General features: G+C 47.6%; 1 protein-coding gene across 1 annotated transcript; it reads right to left on the bottom strand.

The window, feature by feature from the left end:
- Positions 1–1363: 1363 nt before the first annotated feature.
- On the bottom strand, positions 1364–19561 carry LOC125547126 (uncharacterized). The gene is made up of 26 exons (XM_087515874.1): positions 19483–19561; positions 18533–18732; positions 16549–16652; positions 16140–16434; positions 15654–15856; positions 14939–15409; positions 14551–14861; positions 13466–13620; positions 13272–13352; positions 7932–8039; positions 7737–7832; positions 7577–7672; positions 7455–7514; positions 7310–7372; positions 7149–7241; positions 5815–5913; positions 5638–5712; positions 5464–5544; positions 5037–5117; positions 4868–4957; positions 4733–4792; positions 4595–4636; positions 4454–4519; positions 3170–3255; positions 2987–3056; positions 1364–2116 (listed from the first exon to the last, which is right to left on the bottom strand). Exons 1-26 carry the CDS (start codon positions 19559–19561, stop codon positions 1364–1366), a joined length of 3918 nt encoding a protein of 1305 aa, XP_087372000.1.
- Positions 19562–25619: the final 6058 nt, after the last annotated feature.

The following is a 25619-nucleotide window of genomic DNA, read 5'->3' as shown; positions in this document are numbered from 1 at the left end:
ATATCTCCCAGATCAACAGCAACATCACAGAGCGCACCTTCTTTGCCATAGTCGGGGCGGCGGAAAGATCAGTGAGCCAATTTTGAAGGGTGGCATCCGTCCTCCAGGCCGCTAGTGATAGAGCAGGTAGGTTGACATGGGTAGCCGCCACCAATGCCCAAAGAGATTGCCAGTCCAAGGACATAACCTCATGGGAAACGTTTCTACACGGTGCGCCGGCCGGCAGGTCCTGTGCGAGCCACACGATCGAGGCCATCGTACACCTCGCGCGACCCTCTGCCCCTGCCTTATCTTCTTCCTCCCGATCCCCATTCTTCCTCGCTATCTTCTTCCTCCCGAATTCTCTCTCAGCCGCGTCCACGCACGGGGGTGGCCATGCTCCTCCTCTTCCTCCTTCAGATCTCGCCGCCGGCTAGCCCCAATCCCGCGCAGGTCCATACCTCGAACGCCAGCGCCATGCCCACTTCCTCCGCTACCCCCGGCTGCAGGTTCCTTCCGCCCCGGCGAGCCGGAGTTGGAAGCCACCATGGATGCTACAACCACGGTGACGCGAAAGATTCAACCAGTGGTATATAAAGCTTCAACAAGACACCATGCACCGAAAAAGCTACAATCGTTCATATGAAAGCTTCAACTATAGTTTGAAAAAGCTTCGATGGACCCCGTACAACTGAAAATAAGCTTCAATAGTTCATGTGAAAGCTTCAAACCATATTTGAAAAAGCTTCAAATGGCGGAGTAGAGAAGTTTCAACCGACCACTGATATAAAGAAATCTACAGCCATCATTTTGGAAAGCTTCAACCGCTGAATTGAAAAGCTTCAACCAGTTTTATAAAAAGCTTCAACTGGTTTCACAGGAAGCTTCAACCCGCAAGTACACAACGAAAAAGTTGCAATCATTGACATGAAAAGCTTCAACCCTATTTTTAAAAAGCTTCAACCCGGCGACAAAAAATTGGAACTGGCACCTCATCATTGATGCAATGGCATCACTCCTTCGCTGGAGCTGTGACCTTTGCCGGCAGGAGCTGCATGCGGCAGAACCAGCGAGAGCCACGGTGACGGGGGATGCTGCAACCGGGGCGGGCCATGCTGGGAACAAGCGATGGTGATGCTAGAGAGGAGCCGGCGGCCAGTAGAACGTCCATGCAACGGGGGGCTGTCGAGGGCAGCGGCCGGCGGTGACGTGGACGGCCAGCGAGCTGGCTGACGGCTGGGGGGGGGGGGAGGGGGGGGGCTGCTCGGGATTAACATGCACCATAGTGCGGCTAATATAGAACAAATCGTACGTATGCGGTGCGAGTGCGACCGGCCGAACCGGCGCCTATCACTCGCCTAACCTCATGAGGTGCTCGGCCGTCTCAAAGGTTCCGCCAGCATAGTGGGCAGAAATAAGAATTGGGCCATTGCCTTGCCAGAAGCCTGTCAGCTGTCATGATCCTATTTTGGGCAAGTAGCCAGGCAAAAAACTTGTGCTTGGCCGGCGCCCAAGCTCTCCAAATCGTCGTCATCGAACCATATGACATGGAGCCAACGAACTGCAGCCTGTATGCCGAAGCCGTGGAGTAGCATCCATTTGCAGAGAACTGGCATTCGAAGGAGTCGACCGCATCAGTGGTCAGAGGCGCTGAAGCCGCGACCTTGACCCAAAGTGCGACGAAGGAGGGAAGGGTGTCAATCGTGATGCGGCCTTGCAGGTCCCGAACCCATCTTCTGTCGGCCAGGGCGGACGCCACCACCCGACGCTTGTTGGAAACGACGTTGAAGATGTCGGGGGCGATGAGACAAGGAGCTTGCCCATCCAACCATGCATCCAGCCAAAAACATGCCCTCTTACCACTGACAAGACGGATTGTGAACATCAAGCGGTCTGTCATGGAGCATGGCGTCGGGAGTCCAACCAATGGCCATTCGGGGGTTGTCCTCTCGAGCCAGAGCCACCGTAGCCGCAACGCGGCGCCAAACATCCGCAGGTCGACAATGCCAAGACCTCCGAGCTGTTTAGGTCTGCAAATCCTGCGCCAGGCCACCTTGCAGTCACCGCCATGACAAGCCTCGTCTCCACGCCATAGCCATGCACGGCGCAGCTTGTCAATCTCCAGACAAGCCCAAGCCTGCACCAGTACGCATTACTTTGTTTCTCCTGTAACCAAACGAATGCACCATCCCTACATCTTCCCTGTAGGTTTTCGGATACTTTGTTTTGCAACTAAGTTCCTTTGCTATTCCTACATTTTCTCACATTTGTATGTTTTAATTCCTGAGATCCGAACAAGGCCTAAAATAGGACGCCCCGCTCCAGCCTCGCTCCAGTCGTGGGATCTATTGCTGACCTGGCAGTGGGTCCACCCACTACCAGTCCACTGCATCGTCGTCTAGTGATGCAGGTGTGACAATCTTCTTCCCTGAGCTTGTTTGCTCGATTTGATTTTCTCATAATCTGACATCTGCAATCGATGTGGTCCGATTAAGTGGACCTCATCATTTCTGGTTTCTATTTCCTCTACAAATCGCCCAATTTAAACACCTGCACAAAAGGGTACAACATAGATAATAAATAAACAAACTGATGAAGAACAGCAATACCAGATTTCAACACAAGAAAATTTCACCGCTTAAAAAATGCCCAATCTTCTGGGAAGCGGATTTGTAGCACCCGGGTGCTTCACACCCCTATACGAACATTAAATTCAATTTTACGATTAATATTCCTATAGGGCTGTGGAGCACCCAGGAGCTCATGTGTATTTTCCCAATCTTCTGCCACTATTTCGAAATCTTGCGGATCTGCACCTTTTCATCCATGTCCCATTCGTTTTAACATACAAGACGCCTACGTGATTCAACTTTGACCAACATATTGTTGGCCTTAGTCTTTCTCAAAGTTGGATCTCAAAATGTATGATCGCCTAGCATTTTGAAACACAATTTTATTTTTCTCCTACCCAATCCTCCACGACTTATCCTCACCCCGACATGCTCACCTGCTCACCGGTCATCTCCCTCCAACAATTCGATGTTTTTTGCGGCGCCAGCACTGACAAGTGCCTCGCACTGCCAACCCACAAAAAATAGATTGAACACCCTTCTCAAAAATAGCTGCCACCATTGTTCCTATAACAGCCAATACAGCCGCTCTCCTCAGCCATTGCAGTTGCAAACCTAACCAGCATATATCTGCCTCCACCATCGCCATGTCTACGGCATCGTCACCAGTCACCACCCCACCAACGGCAAGACAAACTACCTTGTGCTGCCCAACACGGCAGAAACCTAAGTCAGTTCAATTTCTCCAATCACAACATGGCTCTATCCACATCAGAAACTCTACATCTCTGCCTCCACCACCACCAGGTTGTTTGAGGACGCAGCAGGCCCCATGTCTCTGCCTCCTCATGCCTCTTGCCACCATCTAAGGAAGCATGATTCTCGGTGCAACTTAAGCATACAGAATTAAACTGATTTTCATGTAATAGCCCACTGATACATAGAAAACCCATACTGTTTTCACTTTTCAGAAAAACATGTAGAAACCTGAACATAGGCTAACAAGACAGAGGAATATTGTACACAAGTATAAACATTATGAAAGCCCATATTCATGTTATTTTCAGGTCGAGATGATTATCAAGACACGTTTTTACTACAAAATCTTCAAGCTATTGCGAAGATAAAACAGTTAAATGCAAATAGTAATCCATCTTCTTAAGTGCACATAAGCCAAGTAAAATGCTCCTTTAAAGTAGCACCAGGCTCATAAGATCGTTCAGATTCCACATTGGAAAGTGTGTCACGTAAGAATGACACATTCCATCAATTGTAGGACTGGAATGTCACACTAGAACAGTCAATTCACCCATTAACATTCCAAAGACATACTCTTCAGATGGCATCATTTCTTCTGCATGCTCAACTTGAGTGGACAAAAACAAAACCTTCCATAGACAAAATGGCTCGTCAAAGAATTTAAGTATCACACTATAGGTTTTGCATTTAGAAATCTGTCCAAATTCAACTTATGATGGTAGTAACTATAATGTTTTGAACAAAAAATAGTGGAATTTTGGTCCTCACCTATTTATTTAAGTCTAATTTTCATCATAAACTCCTATACCAATCAGATGGCAACCCCCAACTCTGAAAACTGGACAAAGCCTGTTCCTAGGCTGTTTGATCCATAGTTATGTTTGACAAACAAATGTTAAAAAAATATTAGGGTGGTGAGGCATGAAGCAGAGTCAGGGCACTCATGGCGGCAAGCCGGCAACAATGAGAATGTGCTGGATATGGTGAGGAGTGGGGCAGAGAGACCAACGGATTAAAGAGCCAAATATAGAAGTGGCTGCCACGCGGGATCAAATTCATTATGTGGCAGCTCAAATGGTACACTTCATATTTTCATACAAGCAAAATTTCCAGGTACACTCACGAGGATTAGACAAAACACTCACCTTTTTAAGAGGTTGTCTAAGCATGTCATAGTATTCATGTTCATAATGCCTTGTGTCCCTGTAAAACTGAAGAACCAAACAAAATAATGAACACAATAACTCAAGTCCCAAAGTTATAGCAAGATATATGCTTCAACATACATGCCCAAGATTTCCCTTCCATGCCTCATTTGCATAATCAACCTGTCAAAAGTTGACCATGAATAATTGTATATTTAACAGAAGGAAGATTTCCATGAACGAAATGAGTTATAAGTTGGGCTTTAGGAGGAGGCCTACCATTTTAACAGCGTCATGACATGTATCATCATCCTCTCTCGGTAAGAATTCTTGAAGATCCTGACATTCGAGAAAAAGAATGGAGCCTAAACAACCATGTAATATGAGACGATATAGATATCAAAAGAAGTATACCATTATTGCTTGGAGTGCATAACATCCATCAAAGCAATGGCCAGTCAAAGCATTAAATTTATCCACTAATTTCGTAAACGATTCCTTATCCTTCAAAAGGAAAAAAAACATGGTCACTATACCAAATATGGAACTACTAAAATATAACAGTTATTAATAAGAAAAGTACCCAATCAATAGAATCATCATCGATGCTGAAAAAGCCTTCTTCATCCAGCAGATTCATCAAACTTGCAAGTTGACCTTTCACCTGGAAGTTTTCAATGTATATACATGGTTCAACTCAGCATAATTGCAACAGATCAACATTAATCCATAGTTCAATTGAGGATTTTGTACTAAACCAAACTATTGGAAAAAAATTATACCGTAAAAAAATTCAAAATTATTACGGAAATCTTGTCTTGGGAAACGAAACAAACAGGAAATTCAGCATGATGTGGAAAGTCTGAAGTTCTTTTTCTTCCTAGAAGAATTGCATTAAATTATTATTGAGTAGAGCCCTCCATGAAAAAGGACAAGCATCACCAGGGAGGAAAGACTACACCTAACCTCTCTGAAAAGTTAAGTTAAAGATTCGAAACAGGTTTACATACCTCATCATTGAGAAGGACAGCTGTCAAGCTCTGAGTGTAAGAGTCCATTTCCTGTTCCCGCTTATAAATATTGGCCATTCGCTATAAAAGAGTAAAAATTTGTAACATAACCGTCAAAAACATAAGTAGAAGAGTGTAAAATCGACCAACAAAATCCTTCGAAGTAACAGGTACCTCAAAGGACATTTTGGCAAGACTGATGTCCAGTTTTGCAAACTGACCGTTCTCATCGTCTCTACGAGCACATTCCTGAAATAAAGTCAGCATACAAACAATGCATAAAGCAATTAATAGACAGTCGTGTGGAGCCATATAGTGGAACGTTTCCAACAAAAGAAACTGGTGTTCTACCATGAAAGAACAGAAGTCCAGAGCATGATCCCATGTGCATGTAGCTAAATAATGATCAAACTCTTCATGCAGACTTACTTGTTCTTTAGCTGTATAATACTGGAGAAAAAGACTTCCCAAGTTAATATAGACAAGAAGGTGACCAAGTTATTAATATAGCTAAATCACCAAGAAGTCAAAATTTAGCAGTCCTGAGATGGTAACAACAATATAGGTTAAAGAATATAAGGCTGAATATAGATTACCATTTTTCGAAATTATAGGTTTTTATTTAGTTGTACTTTAAAGGGATAATTGATAGGTTGGAGAATACAGGAGTAGGTCTACACTATTTTTACAACTTAATTTCAAGAGAATTATATGAGATAGGGGCAAGCCAGCTTGGCCCTGGGATGGTTTGCCAATTCAGGATCCACGCAACGCCCGGGCCTTATTTGGAGTGGCTGTTGAATCCATTATCGGCAATGGCGAGATGACCAAGTTCTAGTCTGAACGCTGGTTGCAAGGTAAAATGGTGGTGGAGTTGGATCCTAATTTGTTCTCTTTAATTCCCAAACGAGACATTAATCGGTGAATGGTGGTTCAAGCTCTTATCAACCGAAGATGGGTGGCTGACATTAAGGGAGCATTAATTGTGCAAGTAATTGTCGAATATATCTTCAAATATGGGATATGGTTGACAACCTTGTCTTACACCATGATGTGCCAGATCAGCACCATGATGGATATGGTTGACAACCTTGTCTTACACTATGATGTGCCGGATCAGCACCATGATGGATATGGTTGACAACCTTGTCTTAGACCATGATGTGCCAGATCAGCACAAATGGCGCCTAATTCAATCAGGCTCCTATACCAGTATAAGTCGGCCTACGATGCTTACTTTCTGGGATCCATCGAGTTTACGCCCTGGAAAAGATTTGGAAATCTTGGGCTCTGCTGCTTTGTAAAATTTTCATCTGGCTGGCTGTCAAGAACCACTTCTGGACAGCTGATCAGTTATCTAAGCATGTGCTGCCACATCCTGCTGCTTGTCCTTTGTGTGTGAGGCAAGTCAGGATGCTGGTTCTCCAAAAGTTGGGTTTGTCAGCTAACCCAATCTGGCACAACTCGTTTCTCTAGGTGGAAGTGCAGTGTTATCAAGATGGCTCCTAAAGAGATGAGGAAAGGATAAAATTGTGTTACACAGTTCTAGTAATCCGATGGCACATTTATTGTAGCATTTGATCATCTCCTCAGCAATACTGCTAAATCTATTAGAATATCAGTGCACATAGCACGGATGCAACTTTGGGGATGGGAAAATACAATTAAAAATAGTAATGGCGTACCCCAGATTGTTCCTTCTTACTCCTGATGTATACCGATGCATATGGCCGCAAATGATACAAGAAATCATCAGGGTCAGGTTCCAGTGGTAGTGGCTGTGAAAAAGGAACTAGATTAGTAAAGTTCTGGCCATGCCCCCAAAATGGAAAATGAATGCACAAACCTCAAAAGTTGAATTCCCTTTAGCTAACTCACGGGCATCTGTTAGCAGTAGCTCTTTGTGGCGCTAGAAATATCAGTTTACTTAGCTTGCAGCATAGGATAATCTAGGAAACATATGGAACAACTTCAAAGATATCATTATAAACCTCACGTATCAAAGGATGAAACTGAGGCTCCCAGAAAAACAGCAACGAATCAAGGAAAATCTACAAGAGGAGATATAGTTAGATTAGCCTTTAGTTAAATGGAGTACAGAGGAAACTAATACTTCATCAATTGTCCTTGGTGCCTCACTTGGCCAAAGGTTTTCTACATTACAGTTTTTCCCAAGACGGTCCATAACATCATCCCAACAATCAGTTCGCTGTAAATGATCCAGGGGAAGTTAGGAATGTCCCTTGCTGAAAAATAAGGATCAGGCCAAATACCTTAATGTAAGGTTTCAGCTCGATAAGTTGGACCAAAAACTTGTAGATCTCATCAGAACGTCTCTGATAACATTTCCATACACCAAGCTCCTTTCTCTTGAAAACAAAAAAATAAAAAATAAACTAACATCACAAAGGGGAGAAATGCACGTGCATGTTGCAAGCTGAAGGTTGTCAAGAATACAATAGACTCACCTGTAGCATACGAGACATGCTTCGCAAATAAGGATGCTGCAAGCTGTTAATGGCATACCTTGCCTTAAACTCTGGCTTCAATCTCTCAAGAAGATTATCAATTTTATGCTGCAAGTGACTTGTTCATTAGTTCAACTTACCGTTTTATTAACAAAACATAACATCAGAGGAAACGTAGCGTTCTTAAATCCCCACAAACTTATGGTACAAAACAAGCTTTTGGAGGCAGCTCCCAAAGGTACTACTCGAGGCTCCTGTTGTGTCAGTAGTCCAACAAGTTTTTTCTAGCTCTATCTCTAGAGCAATTTGTGGAATTTCGAAAATAGCTGTTATGGCCGGTTTAGCTAGGCCCACCGGGCAATCTTAGCCCACAAGTTATCTTAGGTTAATTCTTATGCAAGTTATCTTAGGTTAATTCTTATGCAAGTTATCTAGGTTATAAATATAGGCTGTAAGCCTCTTTTTGAAATTAAGCAATAAGAATATTATTATCCCTATTGCCCGGCTCCCAGAGGAGCCGGAACCCTAGCCGCCTCTAACCCTAGCCACTGCCGCCATCTCCCTCTGACGCGACGGCGCCCAGCCGCCGGCGCGCCCGATCATCGCCCCGTCCCACTCCATCCTTCCCCTACAACCTCCGGAGCAGATCCGGTAGGACCCCTGGTTCTACCAATTTGGTATCCAGAGACTCGGGTTCGATCATGTCGTCATCAACACCTACGCCGCCGATGCCCATCATCACCACCGCCCCGATGACCACTGCTAGGTCCCCAACGCCGCCGGCCCCCGTCACTTCCGCGCTGCCGACAACCTCCGTCTTCACGCCGGAGGAGATGACCAGCACCCTATGGGACCTCGTGACGGCCGTCCAGGGCATCTCCCTGTACTTGGCCGGCCCGCACACCACCCCGCCGGCTGCGCCCCCCGCCTACAGCCACCCGGCGATGCACTGGCCGATCCAGAACGCGTTGGGCCCGAGCGGGACGCCCCTGCTGCCGTTCTAGGCGGGCTACACCGGCGGGCCCCCGCCGCTGCTGCACCTGCCCTGGTACTCGGTACCTGCAGCGATCGTCGGGGCCCATCCGTCGCTCCAGCTGCCGGCCGTCCCAGCGCCGTCCTAGCCGCAGTGGCCCGCGCCGGTTCTCGCGGCGCCACCCGCGCCTCCCGCGCCCGCCCCAGCCGCGCCGGTCCAGCTCCCACCGCCGCCGCCCAGCTCCGGACTGGGCCAGTCCACACCAGGAGGACTTCCGATCCAGCAGGTCCGGTTTCTGCCGTCGCCGTCCCCGATCCCAGCCTCGCTAACCGGGACGTCGCCAGCGCCAGTTTACACAGAGGCCGGGGACCCACCGGTACCCACGCTGCAGTCTGGGGCCTCGTCCGGCTCTGCGAGGGCCTACGACGGCCTCCCCACCGTGGACCGGGCGCCGTCATCATCACTGCTCCGCATCGCCGAGCCGGCCGGCCATGGCGCGCCGACCCAGACGCCGCCACGGTTCGCCAAGATCAATTTCGCCACTTATGACGGCACGGAGGACCCGCTTAACTGGCTCAACCAGTGTGAGCAGTTTTTTCGTGGCCAGCGCACGCTCGCGTCGGAGCACACTTGGCTGGCATCCTACCACCTCCGCGGTGCAGCCCGGACCTGGTACTACGCCCTCGAGCAGGACGAGGGCAGCATGCCCCCTTGGGAGCACTTCCGCGAGCTCTGCTCCTTCGCTTTGGGCCTCCGGTTCGCCGGAGCCGCCTTCCCTTCAGCTCCACGGTGCAGGACTTCGCCGACCGTTTCCAGGCCCTGGCATGCCATGCGTCGGGCATGACGGCGCAGCAGCGGGCCGACCTCTTTGTCGGTGGACTTCCGGATCACATCCGTGTGGACGTGGAGCTTCAGGGACCCCAAGATCTCCAGTCGGCCATGTACTACGCCCGCGAGTTCGAGCGCAGCGCGGTGGCCATCCAACAGGAATCACCGTTCCGGACCACTGGGTCGCTATCCAGGCCGGATTCCGCGCAGGGTCGGCCTGCGCAGGCTTGTGCGGCACCCCTCGCCGCGACCGCGGCGCGCCCGTTCCGCCGGCTCACCTCAGCCGAGCTACTCGAGCGTCGCCGCCAAGGGTTGTGCTTCAACTGCGACGAGCCCTACACGCCCGGCCATGCCTGCCCGCGACTCTTCTACCTGGAGGTTGCAAACTACATTCCGGAGGACGCCGTCGCCGCCGACCTGGCTGCCCCAGCTGTCGAGAAGGTGTTTGACACTGGTTGATCGCCTCGAGGAGTTCCACAAGCGCTTCCCCACCTTACAGCTCGAGGACGAGCTGTTTGTGCAGGCAGGGAGAAGTGTTATGGCCGGTTTAGCTAGGCCCACCAGGCAATCTTAGCCCACAAGTTATCTTAGGTTAATTCTTATGCAAGTTATCTTAGGTTAATTCTTATGCAAGTTATCTTAGGTTAACTCTTATGCAAGTTATCTAGGTTATAAATATAGGCTGTAAGACTCTTTTTGGAATTAAGCAATAAGAATATTATTATCCCTATTGCCCGTCTCCCAGAGGAGCCGGAACCCTAGCCGCCTCTAACCCTAGCCGCTGCCGCCATCTTCCTCCGACGCGACGGCGCCCAGCCGCCGGCGGGCCCGATCATCGCCCCGTCCCACTCCATCCTTCGCCTACAACCTCCGGAGCAGATCCGGTAGGACCCCTGGTTCTACCAATTTGGTATCCAGAGACTCGGATTCGATCATGTTGTCATCAACACCCACGCCGCCGCTGCCCATCATCACCACCGCCCCGATGACCACTGCTAGGTCCCCAACGCCGCCGACCCCAATCACCTCCGCGCCGCCGGCCCCCGTCACTTCCCCGCTGCCGACAACCTCCGTCTTCACGCCGGAGATGACCAGCACCTTGCGGGACCTCGTGACGGCCGTCCAGGGCATCTCCATGTACTTGGCCGGCCCGCACACCACCCCGCCGGCTGCACCCCCCGCCTACAGCCACCCGACGACGCACTGGCCGATCCAAAACACGTCGGGCCCGAGCGGGACGCCCCTGTTGCCGTTGTAGGCGGGCTACACCGGCGGGCCCCCGCCGCTGCTGCACCTGCCCTGGTACTCGGTACCTGCAGCGATCGTCGGGGCCCATCCGTCGCTCCAGCCACCGACCGTCCCAGCGCCGTCCTAGCCGTAGTGGCCCGCGCCGGTTCTCGCGGCGCCACCCGCGCCTCCCGCGCCCGCCCCAGCGTCGTAGTGGCCCGCGCCCGCCCCAGCCGCGCCGCCCGCGCCGGTCCAGCTGCCACCGCCGCCGCCCAGCTCCGGACTGGGCCATTCCACACCAGGAGGACTTCCGATCCAGCAGGTCCGGTTTCTGCCGTCGCCGTCCCCGATCCCAGCCTCGCTAACCGGGATGTCGCCACCGCCAGTTTACACAGAGGCCGGGGACCCACCGGTACCCACGTTGCAGTCTGGGGCCTCGTCTGGCTCCACGAGGGCCTACGACGGCCTCCCCACCGTGGACCGGGCGCCGTCATCATCACTGCTCCGCACCGCCGAGCCGGCCGGCCATGGCGTGCCGACCCAGACGCCGCCACGGTTCGCCAAGATCAATTTCGCCACTTATGACGGCACGGAGGACCCGCTTAACTGGCTCAACCAGTGTGAGCAGTTTTTCCGTGGCCAGCGCACGCTCGCGTCGGAGCGCACTTGGCTGGCATCCTACCACCTCCGCGGTGCAGCCCAAACCTGGTACTACGCCCTCGAGCAGGACGAGGGCAGCATGCCCCCTTGGGAGCGCTTCCGCGAGCTCTGCCTCCTTCGCTTTGGGCCTCTGGTTCGCGGGAGCCGCCTTCCCTTCACCTCCACGGTGCAGGACTTCGCCGACCGTTTCCAGGCCCTGGCATGCCATGCGTCGGGCATGACAGTGCAGCAGCGGGCCGACCTCTTTGTCTGTGGACTTCCGGATCACATCCGTGTGGACGTGGAGCTTCGGGGATCCCAAGATCTCTAGTCGGCCATGTACTACGCCCGCGCGTTCGAGCGCCGCGCGGTGGCCATCCAGCAAGAATCACCGTTCCGGACCACTGGGTCGCTATCCGGGCCGGATTCCGCGCAGGGTCGGCCTGCGCAGGCTTCTGCGGCACCCCTCGCCGCGACCGCGGCGCGCCCGTTCCGCCGGCTCACCTCAGCCGAGCTACTCGAGCGTCGCCGCCAAGGGTTGTGCTTCAACTCCGACGAGCCCTACACGCCCGGTCATGCCTGCCCGCGACTCTTCTACCTGGAGGTTGCAGACTACATTCCGGAGGACGCCGTCGCCGCCGACCTGGCCGCCCCAGCTGTCGAGAAGGTGTTTGACACTGGTTGATCGCCTCGAGGAGTTCCGCAGGCGCTTCCCCACCTTACAGCTCGAGGACGAGCTGTTTGTGCAGGCGGGGAGAAGTGTTATGGCCGGTTTAGCTAGGCCCACCAGGCAATCTTAGCCCACAAGTTATCTTAGGTTAATTCTTATGCAAGTTATCTAGGTTATAAATATAGGCTATAAGACTCTTTTTGGAATTAAGCAATAAGAATATTATTATCCCTATTGCCCGGCTCCCAGAGGAGCCGGAACCCTAGCCGCCTCTAACCCTAGCCGCTGCCGCCATCTCCCTCCGACGCGACGGCGCCCAGCCGCCGGCGCGCCCGATCATCGCCCCGTCCCACTCCATCCTTCCCCTACAACCTCCGGAGCAGATACGGTAGGACCCCTGGTTCTACCAATAGCGAATGTAGTCCTGACAGGCTAAAAAAGGCAGATAAAATAAAACTGAGAATCAAAATAAACTCATCAAAAAGAATCATTGCCTCCCCATTCCAACATTGTCGTTACTGGAATTTTATCTTGTTTATCTATTGAGATCCAAGCCTATAGCAAAATAAATCTTTCAGACTAGCAGCTTTTCCTAACACTAGAGAACAGGCCATCTTCACACAAAATTTTACAGTTTTAGAAACACCTTTTTTTCATACTAGTCTTTATTTGATTGTGACAGCCTACAAGTGATTTTGTCTTGGACGGACGATGAAAAGTTCAACCTGTAAGTTGGGGCCAAAAGGCGTATAGACTGACAGGGCAGAGATTTTATGGGCTTTTCTGTGAATCCACAACATAATACAGTAAATTCTTTACACATGCCTAGGCTAGTAAAAAATGGACGATTACTATAAAGTAGAAGGCATACAACACATGCGTATGGACACCAAAAAACATGTTTCCTTGAGCACATGGTCAGACAGACACAACTGAGCATTTTATTTAACATCGGATAGTTATGTGCTTAACAATGAAAATCACATGATGGAGCAAAAATTACCGCTAGACAGTCATTCATTGTATCCACTTCATGCAGCATTTCCAAATAGGTAGGGAAATATCTGTCACATTCTTCATTAAACTGCTCAAAGCACAAAACGGAACATATTGTGAAGAAAAACGAGCACGAGAAGTAAGCCAAGTAACTTCTTTGAATGTTAGAGACAGGATTATAAGAAGAATAGGAGAACTCACCTCCCAATTCCACACAAGGTACTTTGGAAAAAAAATTGGAGCAGGCAAAGACGCACGTCTATGAAGATCCTCCAATTCCTTTTCGAACCAATCACTGAATCCATCCATACACATCTTTCTGTCCTCCTGTTCCCCCTTCATAATTGTAATTAGGTCAAATACATATGTCATAGCAGAATTCACTTACAGTGTTTGACTGAACTGAACTTTGCTTGGAAAAGAAAAGGTTAATGCCAGACACAGCCAAGTTCACGAACGCGCTGGGGGCACAGCAAACAAGCGCACTAAGATTGAAGCTATTCCCTCCGTGTCTCCGTCCCATCATATAAGAGCATTTTTGACACTGCCCTCTTATATTATGAGACGGAGGGAGTAGATGTTTATTTTAGTCCCTATTTGGTGTTTCTTGCACGTCTCCAATTCTGGTTCTCCCCTGAATGGTCGCTGTCAACGCATCATGCACCGCTGAGCATATGGATTTAGCCTGGGTGTGCATGTTTAGTTGGCAAGATGGACCAGAAACTAACCTGTGACACAGGGAGGTCAGCTGGAGCCAAGTCAATGGGAAAACATGCAGCATAAACAGCTATATGCTTGTGACTTTCGTTAACCTTTACAAAAATATCTCACAGCTCCTATGGCACATCATACTATAGGAAGCTAAATGGAAAATCCAGGACGACCAGCAACCAGATAGCTATGTTGCTAGAGTGCTCTCGTGGTGCATATGATCAGACATAATTAGATTTTGGACTTAAAAGTAAAACATTTCAATCACGGAAATGTCAACATGCTATTTGATTTAATGCAGTTTACTCAGAAGCATCTAAAAGAATTGGTCCATCAGCAGCCAGTATTCAGCTAGATAACAAATGAATCCACAAGCAGCTATGTCATGCCATTGTCAAAACTAGACCTTATAGCCACCAAGTTCCTAAGGCTCAAGAGAGGTATCTTTGGCAGAAAGAAATTACCAGTTAGCATACATATTTGGATCTTTTGAGCGCACATATGGCTACAACCCTTGAGATCACAACAAATTACAAGTATACAATAGAAATAGATACATTCATAACTTACCTAATTGTGCAAGTAAACTTCATATATTTCCCGACAAAGACAAACAACATCATCCATAGAAGTCATTTCTATGCTTGAACTTAACTCCGATCTTAACCGTGAGATTCCACTTTGAGGACTCCTATCATCAAACCGGACAAGAGTCGGAAGCATTTCATCAAGAATAAACTGTTTCAGTCTCTCGTCATCAGTAGCAACGGCAAGGCGGATCAATGCATGACAAAAGGGTAGTGCTTCCTTAGCTGCTTGATAATCCACCAAATACCCAAACAAGTACATACTAAACCTCCAAAAGCAATTGTGAAGTAAAATATACCTACAAGAAGCAGTACTAAAGAGTAAGTAAATGTGTAGAAATCACACGCAGAAAACACAATTGAATGACGCTCATACCCTAAAAGGGAGCTGGAAGATATGGATTTCAAGTCAGACTTTGGGCAATTCAACTGCGGAAGGCCACTATTAAGTTCTTCTGATGCTAAAACCCCGAGCAAACAAGATACAGAACGAGTGAATTTAAGCAACAGCTCCACTTCTAATTTCTTGACTTTTTCTTCCGGTCCATAGAGATTGCCAAAGTAAGCTGGTACTTCAGCTCGTCCCTCATGTATAAGACTGAGCCACGCATAACCAAAGGTATCGTCACAGTAGAAAAATAAAGGTTCCAACAACAACACCACCCATTTGTCCCAACATCCTCGAGGACAACAACTGACTAATGGAATGAAGGTGAGCTGTATGAGTTTCCCCACATGATCAAAATCCATGAAGCTTATATCCATTGCAAGAGTATCGATGAAAAGAGAACAGTCCAATCCAAACATTGATCTTTCAACAGACGCGCACAAGCCTATGATATTATACCTGCAACATTATACAAAATAACATCTTTCAAACACACAGACAATTGAAAGATCAGAGGGAAGCTGTCATCTGGCTAGGAGCGAATGCACTTTAGAACCTCCTTTCTAGGGTATTAAATACTGATTTGAACATAAACGCACAATTTAACGATACGGAAATCACTAATGCAACCGGAATACAATTTTATGTCTCTGTTGAAACAATAGAATCGGTTTGACAAACAGCTGTGAAGCAGAAGACTTACCCAGTTTCTCGAATTTCACGTAACCATGTTCCAATAGCATTCATCCTACGAACATCGACTCCATCATTGGCAGGTAAAGTATTATTCTCCTTCAGAAAACTGGATATCTCGTTGGTACTAATGAGCCTAGCTCTCCAAATAATTTCTGGCAGATCATAACACTCAGACCGATCCATCCAAGCCATGTGTATAAAATGAAGGATCTGAAGTAAATGGGAAACATTGCAACTACATAATCACAATAAAACATGAAAAGCAACAATGTAAACTAGGGTAGTTTTCATAAGCATTTGAACAGAGGGAGGACCCCACAAAAATACCACTAGTTGTGTCACTGACAAACGGGGCCCATGCACATACATCTTTGCAATACTAGTTTTTTTTAAGTAATTTTTCCAAGTTACTGACTGAAAAAATCCTAAAAATTGTATGGGGGTTCTACTATCACAATCTGTAAGAAATGAAGTGTTGGTGGTAGTTATTTACCCGTAAGAGCAGGGCAAGCATTAGTTGTGGAAAGGTAGATGAGTACGGATAATTGGTAGTTGATGTTGGACGGCATTTTTCCTGTGTTCCCGTAGAATGTTCAATTTTTCTTCCTTTGATCTCCTCCTCAAATGACTTTACCAACAAACATATTGTCTCCATAAATTGATCATTGCAAAGAAGACCAGTTAGACGATATGTATAACGCATGTATTCTTCATTCCACTCTGGCTGGGTCCAAATTTTGTTCAAAGGTTTCAGTAGAGACATAAGCAACTCCTCCTTACATTCAATCCTGGCAGACAAAAGGCATACAATTTGTTTTGCATCATGATCTGTAGTACTGAACTTTATTAGTGCACTTAATGTGACAACATGGGAGTGTAAAAGGATGTTATTTCCATTGTACCCAGGACAGGTCGTCACACTGAGAAATGCTTCAGACAGGAGATTATGCTCCCAACGAAGTAGCTCGGCCTCTTCTTGATAGTCTGGTGTTACTTTATACTTACCCTGCACCATCAATGACACTAGAACAGTCAAAGATGTAAATCCCTAGAGCAGCATCGTGAGCTATGATGGCTACTTTCAGTATCCAAACTAAAAAGCAAAACATAAGCTACAATGTGCCAATAAGATTCAGGATATTCAAAGAAAAATAAAACTTCCCCACTCCCTAAACTCTGCAATGTACTTGTTAGATAATCCTATCAACCAACTATCCCAAAAGACAGATCTGTTAGGAAGAGGAAATATAATATATCTAACACGCCCCGTTCACATCCAACATGGATATGGAATGATCAACACCTCCCCTCACGCCCAACTTGGGCGGAGATAAATGATTGGGAGAAACGCGGAGACTGAGATTTGAACCCAAGACCTCAGGTTTGATACCATGTTAGATGTTCCTATCAAACAACTATCCTAACTATACTTAACACCCCCCTCCCCTCTCTCTCACATCCAATGTGGATATGGAATGATCAACACCTCCGCTCACGCCCGTCTTGGGCGGGCATAAATGATTGGGGGGAATGCGGGAACTGAAACTTGAACCTAAGACCTCAGGTTTGATACCATGTTAGAAAATCCTATCAACCAACTATCCCAAAAGACTGATCTATTACGAAGAGGAGATATAATATACTTTAACAGTATTGACTGCTAAAGAGGACTGCAATCTCTCCACTTGGACTCCATCCTTCCGTCAGCTTCCCTACTACCGAGAAAGGCTCCGCGCTCCGCTTTATAGATAAAGCCAAGTCCAAAAACAGCCAGGCCGACACACCAAAACACAAAGGTCCACACTGGCAACCACAAGGGTTACCCAAACACAAAAGAAGGAAAAACACACGCACCCAAGTTCACGAACGCGCTGGGGGCACAGAAAACAAGCCTACTAAAGTTGAAGCTAGATGTTTATTTTAGTCCCTATTTGGTGTTTCTTGCACCTCTCCAATGCTGGTTCTCCCCTGAATGGTCGCTGTCAACCCATCATGCACCGCTGAGCATATGGATTTAGCCTGGGTGTGCATGTTTAGTTGGCCAGATGGACCGGAAACTAACCGGTGACACAGGGAGGTCATCTGTAGCCAAGTCAATGGGAAAACATAAAGAAGTGTGCATATGGTGAGCCTGGATAAGGTGAAAACGAAGGTGTGATGTGCCCGCATATAAATTGATAAATATCGGAGTCCACACAAAACTAACTCAGCTATTTAGCCTTCAACAAGCCACCCACTATTCACGCAGGTACACCATATCCACCAAACAACCCCATCACAGTAAACGTACACAGCCTAACTAGCTTGAGGGTGAGCTCTGAGGCTCTGCCTCCTGCTTTCCCTGTTCGAAGCGCCGAGTAGAAGTGGACTAGTGTCTCGCTTTGGTTAAGGGGGAAAAGAAATCGAACCGGTATGACTTGCGGGGTGGCAGGGTGGGAAATTTTCGGCAAACGTCTGCCCTCAGCGCGATGGAAGCTGGGGTCGAGCTGCTGTGAGATTTGCACTGTGTGAAATTTGTTGCGTCTGCAGATTATGTGGTGAAAATCCCCCCTTGGTTAGCTTTCAGCTTTGTCACAGCAGAAATGGGTGCAAAAGCTGAACCAAAGGCACCCTAACTCTTACAGGCCAGGTTACAACAAGTCCTAAGGCCCATAAATGTTACAAGGTAGGCCAGATCCCATTCGTTTAGGAATTTTACAGTTTCATAACTAAGAAACTTGACGTATTAATTTTCAAACACCTACAGGACATGTGTATTTATTGTAACTCCGAAAATAAATATTTTAAGAATCACTTGATTTTTTTTTCAAGAGGTAATTCAGCAACCACAAGTCCAAATATGCCAAACAAACAAGAAGAGAATGGAGAGGTTAACAGTATGCTTACCAGCCATTTTGGCACAAAAGATTCAGTGGGTCTTACTAAATCACTAGTAGCATTACTCTGAACAGGATCATACCTGTTGATCATGCTCTCGACCACGACCATCCAAAAAGTTAATTGGCGGACCCTGATAAAAGATAGGCAACAAGATAAACATATCTTATTGACGGATAGGTACAGTATCACACGCAACTCCAAATTACCTGCAAACAAGCACAGAAGAAACAAATCAAATAACAAAAACGAGGAAGAACATTTTTCCCCTAACGAAGCTGTAGCACTGCTTGATGGAAACAGATCGAGGGGGGCAGCTAACCAGTCTACCAAATAAAAATAATCTACCAAATCAGACGCATCTCCAAACCCACTCTGTTCTGCGATACGAACCTCAACCCACCTCACAAGTAGATGCTACCAATATCAGCACGCCATGAGTTATAGCTAGCTGAGCGGCACGATCATCGATCACGCCATGAGTTATGGGGTATATATTAACAAATGTAGGAATGCTGTGATTTTCCAGGCAAATTTCACAACAGCCATACTATTGTAATGATGAAGTAGTGACCGAAGTAAGATGGAGCGTGTACTACTAACCGAAGAGAGTAAATAGCATAAAACTACTACTTTACAGGCTAGGGTTCTAAAAAACTACCGATTTTTAATTTTTCTCAGATAACTACCAAATAGGCGGTCGGCTGTTTCAAAAAACCCAAATCATCGAGTCTTTATCAGTTGATCACGATTATGACAGGTTGGGCCCATAGCTAAACAAACCGTTAGTTTGACCTTAGTTTGACCGTTAACTTACATGTGGGGCCCACATGTAAGTTTCTTCTTCCTCTTCTATTTCTTCTTTCTCTGCCTCCTGTGCCAGACATCTCCTCTCCCGAGCCGGCGACCCCCTCCCCCTCCCAAGCCGGCGACCCCCTCCCCCTCCCACGCCGGCGAACCTCCCCCCAAGCCGGAGCTCCTGGTGGCGACGGTTGCAACGAGGCCGGCCTCGTCCGAGACACTCCAGCAGCGGCGCATGCCATCTGCGTCGAGCTTGAGGAGCTCGGGCCAGGGGATGGCGGCGGCCGCGGGCGAGGCACGGCGTGGGGGCGGCGTGGAGACCTGAGCGGAGCCCCATGGCCGGCGGCGCCCCAGGCGGCTCCCGATGGTGCGCGGTGGCGCGGCGACCCGAGCCAGAGCCCCATGCCTGCCGGTGCTCCAGGCGGATCCCTATGGCGCGCGGCGGCGCGAGGACCTGAGCCGGAGCCCCACGGCGGCGCGCCCGGCGACCACCCCGGCCACCCAGGCTGTGGGCGCGGCGACCACGGGCGAAGCCCCATGGTGCAACGGCGACCACGGGTAGAGCCCTTTGGAGGCGTGGCGGCGACAGCCCAAGGACCCGATTGCTTTTTTAAAATGATTCCAAAGACCCGTTTGCTTTTTAAAAATATTTGTAGGGGCTAATCTGTAAAAAATCTGTTGATGAGGCACTGACATGTGGCCCCACAAGTCAGTTAACGGTCAAACAAACGGTCAACCAAACGGTGTGTTTAGTAGCGGGCCCGGCGTGTCATAAACATGTTTAATTTTTAACAAAGAGAATTTGGGGTTTTTTGGAACAGTCAACCCCTAACTTAGTAGTTATCTGAGAAAAATTAAAAATCGATAGTTTTTTGGAACCCTAACCTGTAAAGTAGTAGTTTTATGCTATTTACTCAACTGAAGAGTTGCAGATGCAGATGTAGATGCAGTAAATCAGCAAATAAGTAGTACTACTTCTATCTGGACAGAACTCCATGTGACAGTAAACAGATATGAGTAGCATGTGCCAAGGAATAACCTGCATCATCTCGAAGCCATAGTGCCGAATTTGAGGCGGAAGATCCTTCCCAAGCAGCTTGAGCGACGCCTTCACCAACAAAACCACGTACACGTCTTCCCCCTATAACACACCAGATAATTACACACCATCCCCAGATCAAACGGTTGAAAAAAGAAATCTTGAAGTGAAATCTAGAGAATAGCGGGGGAGTTCGGGCAGAGGAGGTTGAGGACGAACAGGACCGGGCAATGCAGAGGCGGCAGGCACGCTGGAGTCGAGATCGACGGCGTCGCCGGAGGGTCCCTCCGCCACCGCCGCCGCCGCCGCCGCCGCCGCCGCCTTCATAGAGGCCGCGCCGTCCATGGGGATTCCGGCCCGTGAATGATGCTTCTAGAAGTTTCTGCAGGGATCAGGAGTCCAGACAGATTATGGACTTATGGTCCCTGCTTCCTCCGTCCTAAATTTGAGTTCAGAAAATATATAATTAGATATTATGATGGATTATTTGCCCCATTTTACTTCTAACTTTCATCATTTGCCTCTAAGATTGACGGGTGGGACCAGGGACACTTTCCATTAGGACAACCCTCAGACAAATCTAAATGATCCAAATCCCCCACCTAGATGATGAGTTTTAGGTGCTTTCTTTATCTAGGTTTATTAATCTCCTCATATTTTGGATCAACTTTTAGTCATTGATTTCACTAATAATATACTCTCTTGGTCCCAAGTTACTTGATGAAGGATTAATAAACCTAGACGAAGAAAGTATCATTTAAAGCGGAGAGTGCCCAAATTAAACATTTAGAGATCGAAATTGATTAAACAACGAGTACCCTTGCAACACCTTCCCAGCGGACGCGTGCCATGTGATGTTCTGAGCCGCCACCACATGTCCCACGCTGATCGCACTTGTGAAAACTTTTTTTTCATGTGTTTTTCTTCTTCAAGTTTTCAGATTTGCTTGGTTTTCTTTAGGTTTTGTAGGGGAGAGAATCGATTTTTCTATTTTCCTAAGCACTCTGTGTGAAAAGTGAAAAGCACAACTGTGCTTTCCATAATTGTGCTTTTCGAAAAAGTGAAAAACATAGTTGTGCTTCTATGTGCTTATCGAAAAGTGAAAAGCGCATTTGTGCTTCGACGTGAGTGCTTCCTAAAAAGGTGAAAAGGAAAAAAAAATGTTTCTTGGTTTCCAATTTGTTTTTGTTTCTGTTTTCGGTAGTTTCGGGAAAACAATTCTTTTTATGGTTTTCACTTTTTTTTCATATTCCTGGTATTTGGGGGGGGGGGGGGGGGGAACGATCATCCAAACCTATTAGCATGCACCTATTTCAAGGATTTCAATGCGAGAAATGCAACTTGAAAATGATTCATAATTTGGATGAACGATTCAAGCGATCAAACGCTTTCAAAAAATGAATCTAGAAAGACAGAAAACTCATAGTTTGCGACAAGTGTAGTACATACAGTGCGTCACTTGTCACCACCTCAAGGAGCGGGAGTGACGAGGCCTCCCTTCGTTTGGAGGAATTTAGGAGGAATTCTGTAGGATAGGATTTCTAAGAAAAAATCCTTTGAAGTCCTTCGGTCTGTAGGAACTGAATCATATTTCTTCGGAGGAATTTCTTCCTATCCTTATAGAAAAAATATACTGAATCACATAGAAAAATAAACATTAGCCTAGACTTTATAGAAAAAAATCATATGATGTGAACCAAAGAACATCTCTTTAAATATTCCTATTCATAGAATTTGAGGCACATGACATCATATTTCCTATAAGTTTAATATTCCTATAATATTTTATCCTATAAACCAAAGAAGACCTTAACTAGAGATTTTGAATAAGTAGCGATCAACCCCATAGACAATTACATAATTCCAACCAACAACTAGCCCATAGACAAACCGAAAAAAATACAAACAAAACTAGTCCATTGGCGCGGGGGACAAGAAACACTTCTGAGATGCGATCTGCCAACAAAAACGGACTATAACAACAATTGGTAATGTCAGTTGATATCAGCTAAATGAGTCCAACTATATCACATCTGCAATCACTAGTTAGGCCGCTTTTGATTTACAATAATTTTATATAAATTTTAAAGGATATGAATCTTGTAGGAAAAATTCTTTAAACCCCTTCGATTCAAAGAAAACCGGGCAAAATCCGAAAATCTGAATGAAAAACCCTGAGAAAATCAAGAAAGAGCTATAAAAACCCAAAAATGGTGCAGGAAAAAAACGTGTTTCCACGGGTGCGTCCAACGTGTGGCGGCAACTGGGCAGACCATGCGACACACACATACCAGGGTACCCCTGATTATCTATACCAATATAAAAAGACCCAAACGGGCAGATCCAATTAATCTCGGCCATCTAATCATATCAATCCAACGACCTAGACTGCTTCAATGTCGAGTGCTCAATACGTTTAGCGTACAATTAATTTCATGTCAAATATAATGTTAATCACATAATAACACGTAAATAATATCCTACTTAATATCTACATACACTTAATATATTTTCAAGTTAACGTGCATTGCACGTACACATTGACTAGTCAATCCCCAAAAGTTCAGTCAAAAAAGCCATGACACAATACAAGAAAAAATATACAGCATAAATTTTGACAAAATAATAATAAACCTTGCCCAGATTTGAAAACCAGGCAACTTTCGTATAGCTAAAGCGTTCGATTTTTTTTGGTCAGTAAGTATTATTTCCTGTCAAGCTAACACGAATGTGTTCTGAATCTGCTGCGGCTGCAGCAGAGCCACGAGAACAACCAAGAGGACGGTGAGCGCCATGAGGAAGACGTTCACCAATCCGGAGATGAGCAGTAGCGGCGCCTCGCCGTCCTCGTCCTGGACCTCGTGAACGAGTAGCATCCTCGTGAGGTTGGCGATGAGCGAGACAAAGATGAAGAACACGCAGGCCCTGTACAGCTTGCTGAAGCCGGGCCCGTCGCCGCTGACGCTCCTGGAGTAGGACGCCATCAGGGCGCCGAACATGGCCGGGCAGAAGCCAAACCAGATCAGCGACCGCCGCCTGCGCGCCACCGCCCCTGCCGTGTCGCCTTCTCCGGCCCCCCTCCCCGGGGACCGCGGCGGCGCTCTATGGACGTGCCAAAACAGGCCGCCGAGGAAGGCGACGAAGACGAGCACGAAGGCCAGCACGATGTACGCCTGCAGGACCTCGATGGCCGCCAGGAACGCGACGACGGAGAGCAGCGCCAGGAGCGCGTACGTGGAGTACCTGATGAACACCCGGATGAACTTCTCCCTCGTCTCCTTGAAGTCCGCCGCCAGCGGCACCGAGCACACGAGCATGATGAAGAGCCCGAACAGCGCGGCGTACATGGTGAGCACCTCGGGCGCCCTGACGCCCACGCTGCGCCTGCACTCGCTCCGCCTCAGCTGGCTGAAGAGCGTCGCCGGCAGGCCCAGGAACGCCGCCTGCGTGGCCTCCGACGACAGGTCGAAGAAGTGCCGGATGTCGTCCTGGAACTCCTCGTACTGCACGATGCCCCACGTCACCGTGTTCCGCGCCGAGGCCTCTATGTGGCACGCGTACGGCGCCACGACGAGCAACACCACCGCCGCCGCGAGGTAGAGGTAGACGACGTTCAGCACCGCGGTGAGGCAGGCCGCGGTGACCATGAGGAGGATGTTGGAGGCGAAGACGGCTATGCAGAGGCACCGTATCCGGTGGCGGTGACAGTCCTCGACGAGCTCGTCGTCGTCATGGCCATGACCGCCCGGGCTGGCGCAGCACTTCCGGCACATCTTGTCGGCGAAGAGCAGCGGCGTGGTGTTCACCACCAGCGAAAGCAGTGCGGAGAAGCTGAATGCGATGGCGGCGTTCCTGGTGCGCCTGCAGAACGTGATGGGAAGGAATCCTACCATCATCGGGAAAAATTTTCCCGATGCAGATCGCTTGAAGTACTGCAGGAGCTGCTTGTCAACTGTTGAGTACTGCGACCACTTCGTCAAATCTAACGGTCCTGACTGTTGCACAACACAAGGGAAAAATTATGACCGTGTGTAGACTGGTCCCTATATACTGTATTACTCACTCGGTCCGAATAAACTTGTCCCAAATTTGTCTTTCAAATGGATGTATCTAGCACTAACTTGATGCTAGATACATTAATTTAAGGGATAAGATTTTTCGGACGGAGGGAGTACCTAATAAAGTTAGGTTTGTACAAATGCACGCAACTAAATATAGGTGTAATACGGTCATTTTTTCATCGCATAAAGCTAAAATAGGGCAAATCTAATGAGGCAAACGGGATTACCATGATCCTCTGTAATGCCAAACGCGAACCGAGACTATTCCAAAACAGTTTTGAATGTGCTTATGTGGTCTCAATTGATGTAGAAGCAGGTTCTACTCTCCTTTCCGAAAAATGCCGTTTTGAATGTGCCGATATATATGGTGTAGTACCACGGGAAACCCGATAATGAAACCAAAGATCTTAGTTGTCTCTCCTGTTGCTTTCCTATTAACAACAAAACTGCATTATGGCGATCTCTTCATAAAGGCCCCCGACCTGCAGCATATATCAAATTCGAAGATTACGGGCGTAATAATACTTGGCGCCGATGGGCATATGCATACCAACAAAGCATAATAGCGCATCACAAAAGGATACTAACCTGACCAGCTAGAGCTCCCAGCTCGTACCTACCGGATGTCAGCTGCCTCTCGGGCAAGATCATGATGATATTCAGACCTTCACCATTCCGGCCATATATATATATATATGCAGCACCGGATAGTACGCATCTAACACAGCGCCATCATACATTATGCATCCAATCTGAATAAGAGAATGCATCTCTCTCTCTCTCTCTCTCTCTCTCTCTCTCTCTCTCTCTCTCTCTCTCTCTCTCTCCGTGTTGACATGTCGTTCCTAACACAAAGTTGCATACTCTTGAGCCCATTTTCTAAGGCACAACGCGTAAGTCTTGCATAGCATATGAAGCAACCAAACGGCAAGAGTGCAGCATTTTTGGCAGTTAAGAGGATTAGCACATGGTCCCTAATCCTTAGATCCTTAGTATATTAAACATACTACTAGGAATGCAACTCGATCATGTCGATCTTATTGACAACAGGACAAGGTTGTTCAACTATTAATAAATACCACCACTAGTATTCGTGCCAACAAGCATCACATATGATGACAATAAATCGATCATGTATGGCAGCACCACAACAATCAACTGAAATTGTCAATGGGCTTTGCAACTTGAACAGGCT

The sequence above is a fragment of the Triticum urartu genome, chromosome 3A (genome assembly GCF_056163025.1).
Source record: "Triticum urartu cultivar PI428250 chromosome 3A, HENAU_Tu73, whole genome shotgun sequence".
NCBI classification, from domain to species: domain Eukaryota; kingdom Viridiplantae; phylum Streptophyta; class Magnoliopsida; order Poales; family Poaceae; genus Triticum; species Triticum urartu.
The sequence above is the reverse complement of the archived record's forward strand: the minus strand, read 5'-3'. Positions and strand labels throughout refer to the sequence as shown.